Genomic DNA, 12,461 nt, shown 5'->3' with positions numbered 1-12,461 from the left:
GATGAAGAAGTATCATGCTGAGGGACCAAAATCTAACACCAAAAGTCACGGTACATATTGTGGGATTCCATTTATATAACATTATTTTTTTTTTTAAGTTTTACTTATTTGCATCATCTCTGCGCCCAACATGGGGCTCGAACTCATGATTCCGAGATCAAGAGTCACGTGCTCCTCCGTCGGAGCCAGCCAGGCGCCCTTATATAACATTCTTGAAATGACAACAGATGAGTGATTGCCAGGGGCAAGGAGAGGGTGTGGCTATTAAAAAGAAGATGAGGGACCCTTGCGGTTTGGAAATGCTCTGCGTCCTACCACTGTCAATATCCTGGTTGCGATGTTGTACTATGATTTTACAAGATGTCCTCACTGGGGGAAACCTGATAGAGAGTACGGACATCTCTGCATTGCTTTTTACTGTATGTGACTATCTCTGTATTATTTTTTACAACCCCATGTGAATCTACAGTGATCTCAAAATAGAAAGGTTAAAGAAACAAAGAAAGATACTAGGTACCTTCAGCAACTGGAGTGTGCATGCCCTATTTTGAAACATTCTAACTCAGGCTTTAGAAAATCTTCGTGCTGGTCACAGAGACTCTGCAGGCTGAATTCTGCCCCTGGGCTGCAGTTTGCAACCCTTGGCCAAGCACTGGGAACATAGATTAGCGCTGTGATCAAATGAAATTGATAACAAAGTTTAAAACACACATGTAGCGATACGCATAATCATGACTGTTTATTTCTCATCCTCACACATCCGGACACATCATACACAAGTACTGCACACCCACACCCACACCCACACCCACACACCCTCCACCACACTGACACCTAGACGCTGCAGCCAAAGGGTGACATTTCTCCCGAGGACTCGGCAATCACAGTAGGCACAGATGGGTCCCCTGTGTACCCTTTTTGCTCTTCTCCTTGTTCCTGGTTTGTCCCCAGCAAGGGCATCTGGGCCCCCAAACTCCTCAAGCCTCAAGCTCTTCCCCCGCCCCGCCCCCACCCCTGCACACAGCTCTCACGGCTTCCCGTGCTGGACATTGTAAGAAGGTAGCCCCAGGGCCTTGATACCTACTCTCAGGGCTTGGACACTGGGCAGGAGATAAGGAACAGGCTAACCTAGCTGCAGACACTCTTCTCTCCCTTCCTCTTTTCCTAGCGCTTTGCTCCGTGGAATCACACACACATACACACACACACACATACACACACACACACACACACACACACACACACACCATTCTACCCAATCACACCTAGTGCTTCCAGCCGCCACATCCTTCCCCACCCACTCCTGCCCAACCTCCTAGGGGACGCTTTCCTGTATCAACGCCTCAGAACCCTTCCTAACATCACTCAACCCTGCAGGCTTCCATTCCAGGAGCACGGGTCGCACCTTGGGTCTTGCTGCCTCTTACAGACCAGAGGCTCAAGAGTGGAGGGCATTGTGCCTGGAGCCCCGGAGCCTCCACCCCTCCCACCCCCCTCACAGTCCTCTCCCTTCCAAGAGGGTGTCATCCCCAGTTCCTCCCCACCCTCTGCAGCACACACACCGCACAGACAAGCTGCAGTCCCTGAGCACAACCGTGTTTGTTATTTTAACAGCTTTCTTGAGACGTAACTTACACACCCTTCCAGCCCATTATTTAAATCGGACTATTCAATGGTTATCAAGTATACGCACAGAGTTAAGCAGCCGTCTGCATCACCACCTGCAAGACAGTTTTCAGCACCCCAAAAAGAATCCCCGTACCCATTAGCAGACGCTCCTCATTTCCTCCCAACACCTCCACCCCAGCCCCTGACAACCAACAATCGACTTTCTGTCTCTAGATTTTCCGACTCTTTTAATGGAATCACACAACGTGTCATGCTTTGTGACAGGCATCTTGAACTTACTGTAATGTTGTCAAAGCTTATCCAGATATGGGTGCCTTATTCCTTTTTATGGCCAAATAGTATTCCGTGGACGGACATACCACATTTGGTGAACCATTCACCAGCTGACACTTAGGTTGTCCCCACTTCTGGGCCACTATGAATAATGCTGCTCCGAACAGAACATTTGTGAACCTATTTCTCCTTTCCCTTGAGTAAATACCTAGCAGTGTAATCACTGGGGCAAATAGTAACTCTACCTTTTAAGGAGCTGCCAGACTGTTCAAAAGCAGCCATGACATTTTACATTCCCAGCGGCAGAGGGGGTCCCCGTTTCTCCAGCTCCTTGGTACCATCTCTCCGTGTCCGCCTTTATGATTCCAGCCATCCCCGTGGGTATAAAGTGGTATCTCTTTGTGGTTGTTGTGGGTGTTCAGCTCAGGTCACGATCCCAGGGTTCCGGGATCGAGCCCCGCATCAGGCTCCTTGCTGAGCAAGGAGCCTACTTTTCCTTCTACTTGTGCTTGCTCTCTCTCTCTCTCTGCCAAATAAATAAATAAAATCTTTTTCAAAAAGATTGTATTTTTAAGTAATCTCTACACCCAACGTGGAACTCTGACTTACAACCCTGAGATCAAGAGTCATAGGCTCATGGACTGAGCCAGGCGAGCGCCCCATGTCTTTGTAGTTTCAATGTGCATTTGCCTAATGGCTAACACTTCGCACATTTCTTAATGGGCTTCTTGGCCATTCATCCGTCTTCTTTGTCTGTTCTGAATGCCTATTCAGATCCTTTGGCCATTTTTTAAAATTGGGTTATTTGTCTTTTTATTATTGGGTTGTAAGAACCGTGGTAGATGCTAAGCACAGAGCTGATTGGAGCTGTTTGCCCAGAGCCAAAGTCTTATTTGCAGAGTCCCTGAAGTTTGGCCCCTGTGCACGAAGCTTCCAGTGCAGCTGCCGCATCTCCTCACAGCCTTGCCCAGCACCCCTCTCCCATCCCTCAGCCTCAGGACTCAGGCACCTCTCCTTGCCCACCCCCCCAACCCAAGCAGCTCAGAACAAGCCCCTCCTCACAGGGGAGGAACTGGAAGCTCCGGGAGGAAAAGCGCTTGCTCAAAGTCACATGGCTGGGGAGGGGCAGCTGGGCTCACAGTCAGGTCTGTCCAACTACGCCCCACGCTCTCTCCACACATTCCCTGCACATTTGTGTCCATTCTCATCCCAGCCCTGCGATGTGGGTCATGCAGACACCGTTTTCCTTGTTTTACAGAAGAGGAAGCTCAGGGAAGAGAGCTGATGGGACTGTCCTCAGCCTCGCAGATGGCAAGGGACAGAGTGCACAGCCCTCCCCCGGGGCACCACCCGCCAGGGACCCAGTCTCTGGCCGAAAGTATCTGAGCTCGGGCCCCCCTTAAACCTGGCCACGTTGCCTCGGGGTTCTATTTCTCTTCTGACCCAAAGATACCCCCACAAACCAGGAAACTGAAGCAGCCAGCAGTCCACTGAAATGGACCCGGGCTACCCGAAGCTCCTGCAGGACAGCCCCCACCCAGCACCAGCTGGGCCCTCTGGCCGGGCACTCCCAGCCCTGCCCTGCCCAGCCCCAACAGGCCCAGCCCAAGACCTTTGCCCGAGCAAGAAGCAGGACCCTAGTTTTCATGGGCCTCTCGCCCTGTTTCCCTTACTCTTCTCTCACCCCGGAGCCTGGGCACTGAGGGAAGAGGACACAAGCTGCACGCGTGTGGTTTGAAAGATGTGGGCAAACCAGAAAAACGCTTAGGTATCTCATCTCCCTTGGAGGTGCCCTTGGTTCCTACTAAGCTCCCTCGAGACAAACCAAACCCACAGGAACCCTTGCCCATCTGGGGACATCCTGGGTGCCCCGGTGGAGCTGACATACAGGAGAAGAGAAAGAATGAAAACTAAATAAGAAAAATCAAGTATGGGGCGCCTGGGTGGCTCAGTTGGTTCAGCATCGGACTCTTGATTTCAGCTCAGGGGATGATCTCAGGGTTGTGAGATCGAGCCCCGAATCAGGCTCCATCCTGGGCGGGGAACCTGCTTGGGATTCTCTCTCTCTCTCTCTCTCTCCCTCTGCTCTCCCTCAAATAAATAAAAATAAGTCTTTGAATAAATAAATAATAAACCTCAAGTTTCCTACATTCCCTGGACTAAGGCTGGATTACGAGTCTCATACTTAAGAGTTTCCTAAAGTGACTGAGCACCCTGGTAGCTTGCTGACGAATCTAACAGTTTACTCAAACCTACCAGCCTCGTTTCTCAGATTTGTCTCAGTCTCCATGCCTGTTGTTGAGAACCAGGCCAACCACTGGAAAAAAACACACAGGAAAGTAACATCCTGGAGGGGATTTCGAGAAAGAAACCCCTAACTTTTGGCAAGATGCTAGAACGCTCGCTGGAAATCCCCGCCGAGCCATTACAGATGCCAGCCTGCTGATTGAAACAAGATCCGGGCTTGCACACAAAAATCTGACAAGCCTGCTCATAACTATTACAGTCAACTCCAAATTGTCCTTTAGGAATATTCTGGGGGGGGCGCCTGGGTGGTACAGCGGTTAAGCGTCTGCCTTCGGCTCAGGGCGTGATCCCGGCGTTGTGGGATCGAGCCCCACATCAGGCTCCTCCGCTATGAGCCTGCTTCTTCCTCTCCCACTCCCCCTGCTTGTGTTCCCTCTCTCGCTGGCTGTCTCTATCTCTGTCGAATAAATAAATAAAAAATCTTTAAAAAAAAAAAAAAAAGGAATATTCTGGGGACACCTGGGGGGCTTAGCCGGTAAGGCGTCCGACTCTTGATTTCAGCTCATGTCTTGATCTCAGAGTCCTGAGTTCAAACCCCATGTTGGGCTTAAAAAAAAAAAACCCAGCAACAACAAAAAAGAATATTCTGGTCTCCCTTTAGACTATCTCCTGCACAAGTCCCTGTAACACCCCTATTTTACCTGTGAGAACACCCAACGGGCAAGGATGGAGGTCTGTCCAGGACCTCGAGCAACATCTAACACTGTTATCCCTCAGCACCCTGGTGTTCCTAACTCCAAGGGGTTAGTACCAACATCCATTCCCACCGAAAGCAAATTTTTCACTGTAATCGATCTGTGCGGTCATTTTTAGTATTTCAGTTGATAAGGCTAGCCGCTATCCTTTTGCCCTCACTTGGAAGAATGGAAATACACGTGGACAGTTAATGCCCCAGGATTTCACAGAGTATTTTACCTTAAAAGCTGATTTGGATGACAGAAGGTTTTCTGCGGGGGCGCCTGGCTGGCTCAGTCAGTCGAACGTACGCCTCTTGATCTTGAGGTCGTGAGTTCGAGCCCCATGTTGGTCTTAGAGATTGCTAAAGGAAATAAAAATAAATTAAAAAATTTTTAAAGTTTTCTGCAGGCTCTACTTTGTTAAAATAGGTAGATGGCTTGCTTCTCTGCTCCCCTCCTCAGGCATCCATCCATCTGTTAAAACTTTTGGCCTTGAGGGGCGCCTGGGTGGCACAGCGGTTAAGCGGCTGCCTTCGGCTCAGGGCATGATTCCAGCGTTCTGGGATCGAGCCCCACATCAGGCTCCTCCGCTGGGAGCCTGCTTCTTCCTCTCCCACTCCCCCTGCTTGTGTTCCCTCTCTCGCTGGCTGTCTCTCTCTCTGTCAAATAAATAAATAAAATCTTTAAAAAAAAAAAAAAGAACTTTTGGCCTTGAAGGGACATAAAGTCTCCAAAGAAAAATTACAGCTTGTTCAAGTTTAGGGTAGATACTTAGGGCATCTGACCTTGGAATAAGGGCTACATAATGACCCAGATGAAACCCCTCATGACTGTTTAACACTGACAGGTGACCTTTTGACCCCCACTGACAATTTATAGGAAACTCCTCTAACCAATGCAAATTTTTCATGGTTTATTGATGGTTTAAGATGTTATTTATTTATTTCAGAGAGAGAGAGAGGGAGAGAGCATGAGTGGAGAGGCAGAGAGAAAGGGAGAGACAGACTCCCTGCCGAGCAGGGAGCCCGACGCCAGACTCCATCCCAGGACCCTGGGGTCATGATCTGAGCCAAAGGCAGACGCTTAACCGACTGAGCCACCCAGGAGCCCCAGGTTACTGATGGTTCTTATTTAAGGGATGATGATGGTAAATACCATCTACTATTGCAACTCCCCTGAAGTCACTGAGGTAGTACGTTTACCTCTGGCTGCTTCAGTCCAGTGGGCTGAGTTATATGCCAAAGCTAAAACCACAAATATTTATACCGATCATTGGTATGCCCTCAGGGTAATGCATGACTTTGGAATATTATGGAAACAAGGTGTCCTTATCGCCAATGGGAATAATATTCAAGATGGCTCCTATGTCCAAAATTTATTAAATATCATACTTTTGCCAGCTGTTCTCACTCTTGTTAAGATTCTAGGGACTCCAAACTTGACTCGTTAAGGGCCAAAGTAACCCACCTTGATGATCTTTCCGTGAAAAATGCCACTATCAAAGAGACCAAGAGCCAAACCTGTTATGATCCAGAGGGATGTTCTCTCAAATGACAGTTTTGGAAAAATTGAGAAAAGGTGCCCAACAATTGGCCCCAGAGAGGGAAAAACAATACTGGAAATGTATCACTGTAGGTTCAATAAAAAGAGAGAGCTCTGGTTTGGACCAAATAATAATCGGCCCTACCAGAAATTCCAAAATTCCCACTACTTACAACTGTCTACGCATTAAATCACTGGTCTACTGACAAAATGATAGCATTCATGAACGAACATTTGTGGAGAAAAGTTCCTAAGGCCACAAAAAGTGCCTACCTCATTTGTCCCAATTGTTCAAAGGATAATCCAGGGAAACCCATTCATATAAATGGATTTCATACAGTTTCCGCATCACATGGATAAGTATGTTTTAGTCATGGTTTGTGTGTTTTCTCACTGGACCAAAGCTTTCTTTTGTAGACAGGCTAATCCTTCCTCTGCTGGAAAAGATGATCTATCACAGGGTACCTGACTGGAGACGATCGATGTCCTTAAGCAGCACACCTTGCAACCTGGAGATTTCATCTGTTGGAAGAGACACTTCCAGAAAGACTCATCAACCTCGCTGGAAAGGCCCCTATCAGAAACTGCAAACCAGCCCTGGGGCTGCCAGGGAAGAGGCTCTTGGATTCACGTGATGCATCTCAAGAAAGTACCAGACCCTGGAGCACCTGGATGGCTCAGTCTGTTAAGTGTCTGACTCTTGATTTCAGCTCAGGTCACAATCTCAGGGTCGTGAGATCAGGCTCCAAGCCCAGCGTGCAGTCTGCTTGTGCCTCTCCCTCCCCCACTGCTTTCTCTCTCTCTCTCTCTCTCTCTCTCTCTCAAATGAATGGATAAAATCTTTTTAAAAAATTAAATTAAATTAAAAAGGCACCACATCCTGATGGGACCTGCGCACCATCTGGTGACCTGAAAAGCAAAGATGTTCCAGAATGTCCCAACCAGGCCTGGATGCCTTTTTCCCTTTTCCATGGAAGGAAAAATGCCCTTTCTGTGCATTTCTCAAGCCTTTGCAGAAAGGGGAAACCTCTTCTCTTGATTACGGTCTTTCAGAAACAGCCTTATCGTGATCCCAGGACAAACTGATTTTTCACTTGCTTTTTTCTGAAGCCTTCGAAGGTTCAGAATGCATAAAAATCCTTCTTTCATCTAAACTATTAACTGACCCAAAAAATTTAAAAGGTAAACTATTTAAAATAATAATAATAATTTTTAATTGAGCTACCCTATGACCCAGCCATTGCACTACTGGGTATTTACCCCAAAGATACAGACGTAGTGAAGAGAAGGGTCATATGCACCCCAATGTTCATAGCAGCATTGTCCACAATAGCTAAATCATGGAAGGAGCCGAGATGCCCTTCAACAGATGACTGGATTAAGAAGCTGTGGTCCATATATACAATGGAATATTACTCAGCTATCAGAAAGAACGAGTTCTCAACATTTGCTACAACATGGACGGCACTGGAGGAGATAATGCTAAGTGAAATAAGTCAAGCAGAGAAAGACAATTATCATATGATTTCTCTCATCTATGGAACATAAGAACTAGGAAGATCGGTAGGGGAAGAAAGGGATAAAGAAGGGGGGTAATCAGAAGGGGGAATGAAACATGAGAGAATATGGACTCTAAGAAACAAACTGAGGGCTTCAGAGGGGAGGGGGTTGGGGGAATGGGATAGGCTGGTGATGGGTAGTAAGGAGGGCACGTATTGCATGGTGCACTGGGTGTTATACGCAACTAATGAATCATCGAACTTTACATCAGAAACCAGGGATATACTGTGTGGTGACTAACATAATATAATAAAAAAATTTAAAAAAAATAAAATAACAATAATAATTTTTAAAAAATAAAAACCAACTATTAACTGACGATGGATCCTTATCCAAATCCATGGCCTCTGAATTTACAACTTTACAGACTGTATTATTTGATAACATTTGTTTTCAACACAGTTCTTTTGAGATAACAATATTTTTTATTTTTTTAAATTTCTTTTTAAATTTTTTCAAAATTTATTTATTTCGGGGGGAAGGGGAAGAGAGAGAGGAAGAGAGAGACTCTCCAGCAGACTCCCTGTTGAGTGGGGAGCCCCACACAGGGCTCAATCTCATGACCCCCTGAGATTACTACCAGGGTTGAAGTCAAGAGTCAGAGGCTTAACCAACTGAGCCACTCAGGTGCTCCTCTTTTTTTTTTATTTTTATTTTTTATTTTTGGGGCACCTGGGTGGCTCGGATGGTTAAGCGTCGGCCTTCAGCTCAGGTCAGGATCCCAGGGTCCTGGGATCAAGGAGGGGAGCCTCCTTGCTCGGCGGGGAGCCTGCTTCTCCCTCTCCTTCTACTGCTCCCCCTGCCTATGCTTGCTCACTCCGTCAAATTAATAAAATAAATAAAATCTTTTAAAAAAAGATTTTTTTCAATCACTGAACTCTACCTCTGAAACTAATAATACACTATTTGTTAATTAATTGAATTTACATAAATGCATTTTAAAAGATTTTATTTTTGAGTCATCTCTGCACCCGACATGGGGCTCGAACTCACAACCCTGAGATCAAGAGTCGCACCCTCTTCTGACTGAGCCAGCCAGGCGCCCTGAGGTGATACTATTTTTTTAAAAGTCTCTGAAGCGTTGCTGCTCTGCCAAGAGATCAGTTCTTACTTCATCCCAACACTTGCACTGTATCTTCCCAATGCGCGTGATTGGTTCCTTCCGTGCACTCGTGCAGTGTTTACTATTCTGCTTTCATGGCTGCTTTAAGCAGGGACTTCCAGAAGTCAGCTGCGAGTCCAGGTTTGCCTTCATAGGGAGACACGTTTCTTCCCTAAACTGGAAAAGATGCCTGTAAACATTTTCGGTTGGCTACCTTCCGACCTAGGGTCCCGGTTTAGAACCAACATACAGTGTGAAATCGTCATGTTACTTTTGAGTCCGTACTTGCCCATCGATCTTCCGTAAAAACAATGTACCCAAAAAGGTGATGCGGGCTCAACACTTTAAGATGACCTCCAACGCTCATAACCTTAAGAAGAACACAGACTTCAGATGAGAAGTACCTGAGAGTTCTCCGTCCTCACTCTCCTTGTTACTCAAATGTGGCCCTAAGTGGTTTCCAGTTGCTATGTACTTTTCTTCCAGTGTGGGTCCTTCCAGGCACTGAGGGACAAAACCACTCTATACAAAATACCTAACTCTTGATCAGCGATGCTTTCAAGGAAAGATCTTGATCTCAAAGAAGGAAATGTGAAAATTAATGAAGGGGAAACCTCACTGAAGGGGACCTGGGATGCTGGAAAGGGAGGCTGGTAGGGGAGCCTACCATTCCATGCCAATTACAGGAAGAATTGTCAACTGCTGACCCCAAGAGAAGAATCTCAACAGGACAGAATCATCAGTTATAGGCCCCCAAACGGAAAGATGTGCATATGGCATCTTCTGTAAGAAATCGACCACCTCTGCCACTCAGCCAATGAGAAACCATCGTTACTCTGAACTCTTGCTTCTCTTTAATGGACCTTTGTTCAAAAGAAGCCCTCCCAACTTCTTCTTCTTCTCCATAAAATAATGTTCCTCTCCTTTGGTTGTTGGACTTCCCTGAGGCTCGTTCGTCCTGGGTTGTGATTCTCTGCTTTTCCCGAATAAACCCATGTTTGCTGGTAAAATAACTGGCAGTTTTACTTTTAAGGTTAATAGGAGCAAGTGTACTGTCAGTAACATCTCTGACTTCCCACCTTCGCCTAGATCAAACCTTTCACCACCATTTCATTAAGGTGGATCACAGCACTCACTCGGGCCCAGAGGGAGGGAGGACAAGTCTGTTCAGGAGGAAGGGCATCAGTGAGGAGGACGGACTTCTGGGAGGGGAGAGCAGCTCTGCTAAAGGTATCCAGAATCACTGGAGGAATAAGAGCTAAGGGAACGGCAGTGGGGCTGGAAGTGAATTTGAGTTCACTTGCTTCGGGCCATCTTCTCGGTGCCTCTGGTGGGAAGAAGCGGGGTCCTGGTTTCCGAGCGCAGACCTCCAGAGCCTGGATCAAGCCCGGATTGTGAGCCAGCCAGGGCGGCGGCTGCCGCAGAGGCCGGAGAGACCGAGGAGCAGGTGCGCAGCTCCCCGGGCACCCGCCCACTCCGGATAACAGCCCCGGCCACGCCCACACTGGGTCCTTCCAGGCCCCATGGGTCCCGGCCAGCTGGCAGAGACCCCCTTCCCCACGCTGCCTGTGCCAATGACGCCGAAAATGTGGGGAGGTCGGGCAGTGTCAAGCAGATTGTGATTTGTACCGCAACCCCTGCCGGCCCCGGAGAATTCGCTTGGGAACAGTCGGGGACGAGGAGCGAGGGGCGGGGTGGCAGGCCCCGGCCCCGCCCTGTCTTGGCACCCCCCACCCCGAACTGTGCGCCACGCCCGTCCAAGTCCTTCCTCCCTGTGCGCTCGGTGAAGGTGGGAAGAGGGGCCACGTCACTGTCCCCAGGCCGGGGGAACCGCGGCTCCGCCCCTCCCACCCCCGCCGGAGCGCTGGGCACGGATCTAAGACACCGGCCCCAGCTCAGGGCCAGCCCAGTCGCCGTCGCCCGCCCACAAAGCCACAGGCAGGTGCAGGCGCTGCCGAGGCGCGAGCCCGCAGAGCGGAGCCGTTAGCGCGCGCGTCCGTGCGTCCGTCCGTCCGTCTGTCCGTCCGTTGAGGCATCCGTTCGTTGGCGCGCAGCAGCTCCCGCCCAGGCCCAGCGGCCACGGCCCGTCGTCGCCCCGCACCCTGAGCCGCCCGGCAGAGCCGGTTTTGGCGCCGCAGCCATGTCCATGGGCCTGGAGATCGCCGGCACCTCGCTGGCCGTGATGGGCTGGCTGAGCACCATCGTGTGCTGCGCGCTGCCCATGTGGCGCGTGACGGCCTTCATCGGCAGCAGCATCATCACGGCGCAGATCACCTGGGAGGGCCTGTGGATGAACTGCGTGGTGCAGAGCACCGGCCAGATGCAGTGCAAGGTGTACGACTCGCTGCTGGCCCTGCCGCAGGACCTGCAGGCAGCCCGCGCCCTCATCGTCGTGTCCATCCTGCTGGCCGCCTTCGGGCTCCTCGTGGCGCTAGTGGGCGCCCAGTGCACCAACTGCGTCCAGGACGACACGGCCAAGGCCAAGATCACCATCGTGGCGGGAGTGCTCTTCCTGTTGGCCGCCTTGCTCACCCTGGTGCCCGTGTCCTGGTCGGCCAACACCATCATCCGGGACTTCTACAACCCGCTGGTCCCCGACGCGCAGAAGCGGGAGATGGGCGCGGGCCTGTACGTGGGCTGGGCGGCCGCGGCACTACAGCTGCTGGGGGGCGCGCTGCTCTGCTGCTCTTGCCCGCCGCGCGAGAAGAAGTACGCGCCCACCAAGATCCTCTACTCCGCGCCGCGCTCCGCCGGCCCGGGCACCAGCACAGGCTACGACCGCAAGGACTACGTCTGAGGGGCAGCCGCGGGGAGACCCCAGCCCCCCTCGAGCGGGAGCGCCCACCAATCCGGCGTGCAGCCTCTCATCCGAGACCAGCCCACCCCAAATGCCGGGAGCTCTCTCATTGGACTGGGAGGGACCAACCCAGCGGCCCCTTCCCCAGCCGCAGGCCCCCTCACCGCCCCCAGGCCGGGGAGCGGGACCACGGCGCAGGGCACCAGCCCGCAGGGACGGTGAAACCTTGCTCCTCCGGAGCGCGGGGCTGGGGTGGCTGCGGCTACTTGCCAGCCCCGTCGGGCCGCAGCCCCGAAGCCCGCGCTGGGCAGGGACCGGCAGTCTTGAAAAGGGCCAGTTGATATTTTTCAATAAAAGCCTTTCGTTTTGCATTTGCGGGCGCCTCCTTGTCCTGAGTGCCGGCCTCCACCTCCCTGCAGAACACCCACCCCCCTACTCCCCACCCCGCCAGGGTTGGCCTTGGCTGGATTCTGCTCCACGGCTGGGCTGCCCGCTGCCCGGAATGAAGCTTAGAGAGGGCAGAGGTTGGGTGACTGAGAAAGTGGGGTTGGAAACTGGGCTGAGCGCGCCCTAG

The 12,461-nt window shown here is 50.6% G+C and overlaps 1 protein-coding gene across 1 annotated transcript; it reads left to right on the top strand.

The window, feature by feature from the left end:
- Nucleotides 1-11,054: 11,054 nt before the first annotated feature.
- On the top strand, nucleotides 11,055-12,226 carry CLDN3 (claudin 3). The gene has a single exon (XM_040634528.1). The coding sequence runs from the start codon at nucleotides 11,231-11,233 to the stop codon at nucleotides 11,885-11,887; it is 657 nt and encodes a 218-aa protein (XP_040490462.1). The 5' UTR covers nucleotides 11,055-11,230; the 3' UTR covers nucleotides 11,888-12,226.
- Nucleotides 12,227-12,461: the final 235 nt, after the last annotated feature.

The sequence above is a fragment of the Ursus maritimus genome, unplaced genomic scaffold (genome assembly GCF_017311325.1).
Source record: "Ursus maritimus isolate PB19 unplaced genomic scaffold, ASM1731132v1 scaffold_2, whole genome shotgun sequence".
Classification (NCBI taxonomy): domain Eukaryota; kingdom Metazoa; phylum Chordata; class Mammalia; order Carnivora; family Ursidae; genus Ursus; species Ursus maritimus.
Note: the sequence above shows the minus strand (reverse complement) of the source record. Positions and strands in the feature narration are given on the sequence as shown.

Excerpts from the sequence above, each read along its gene's own strand:
- CLDN3 (XM_040634528.1), top strand. The coding sequence starts at position 11,231 with ATGTCCATGGGCCTGGAGATCGCCGGCACCTCGCTGGCCGTGATGGGC.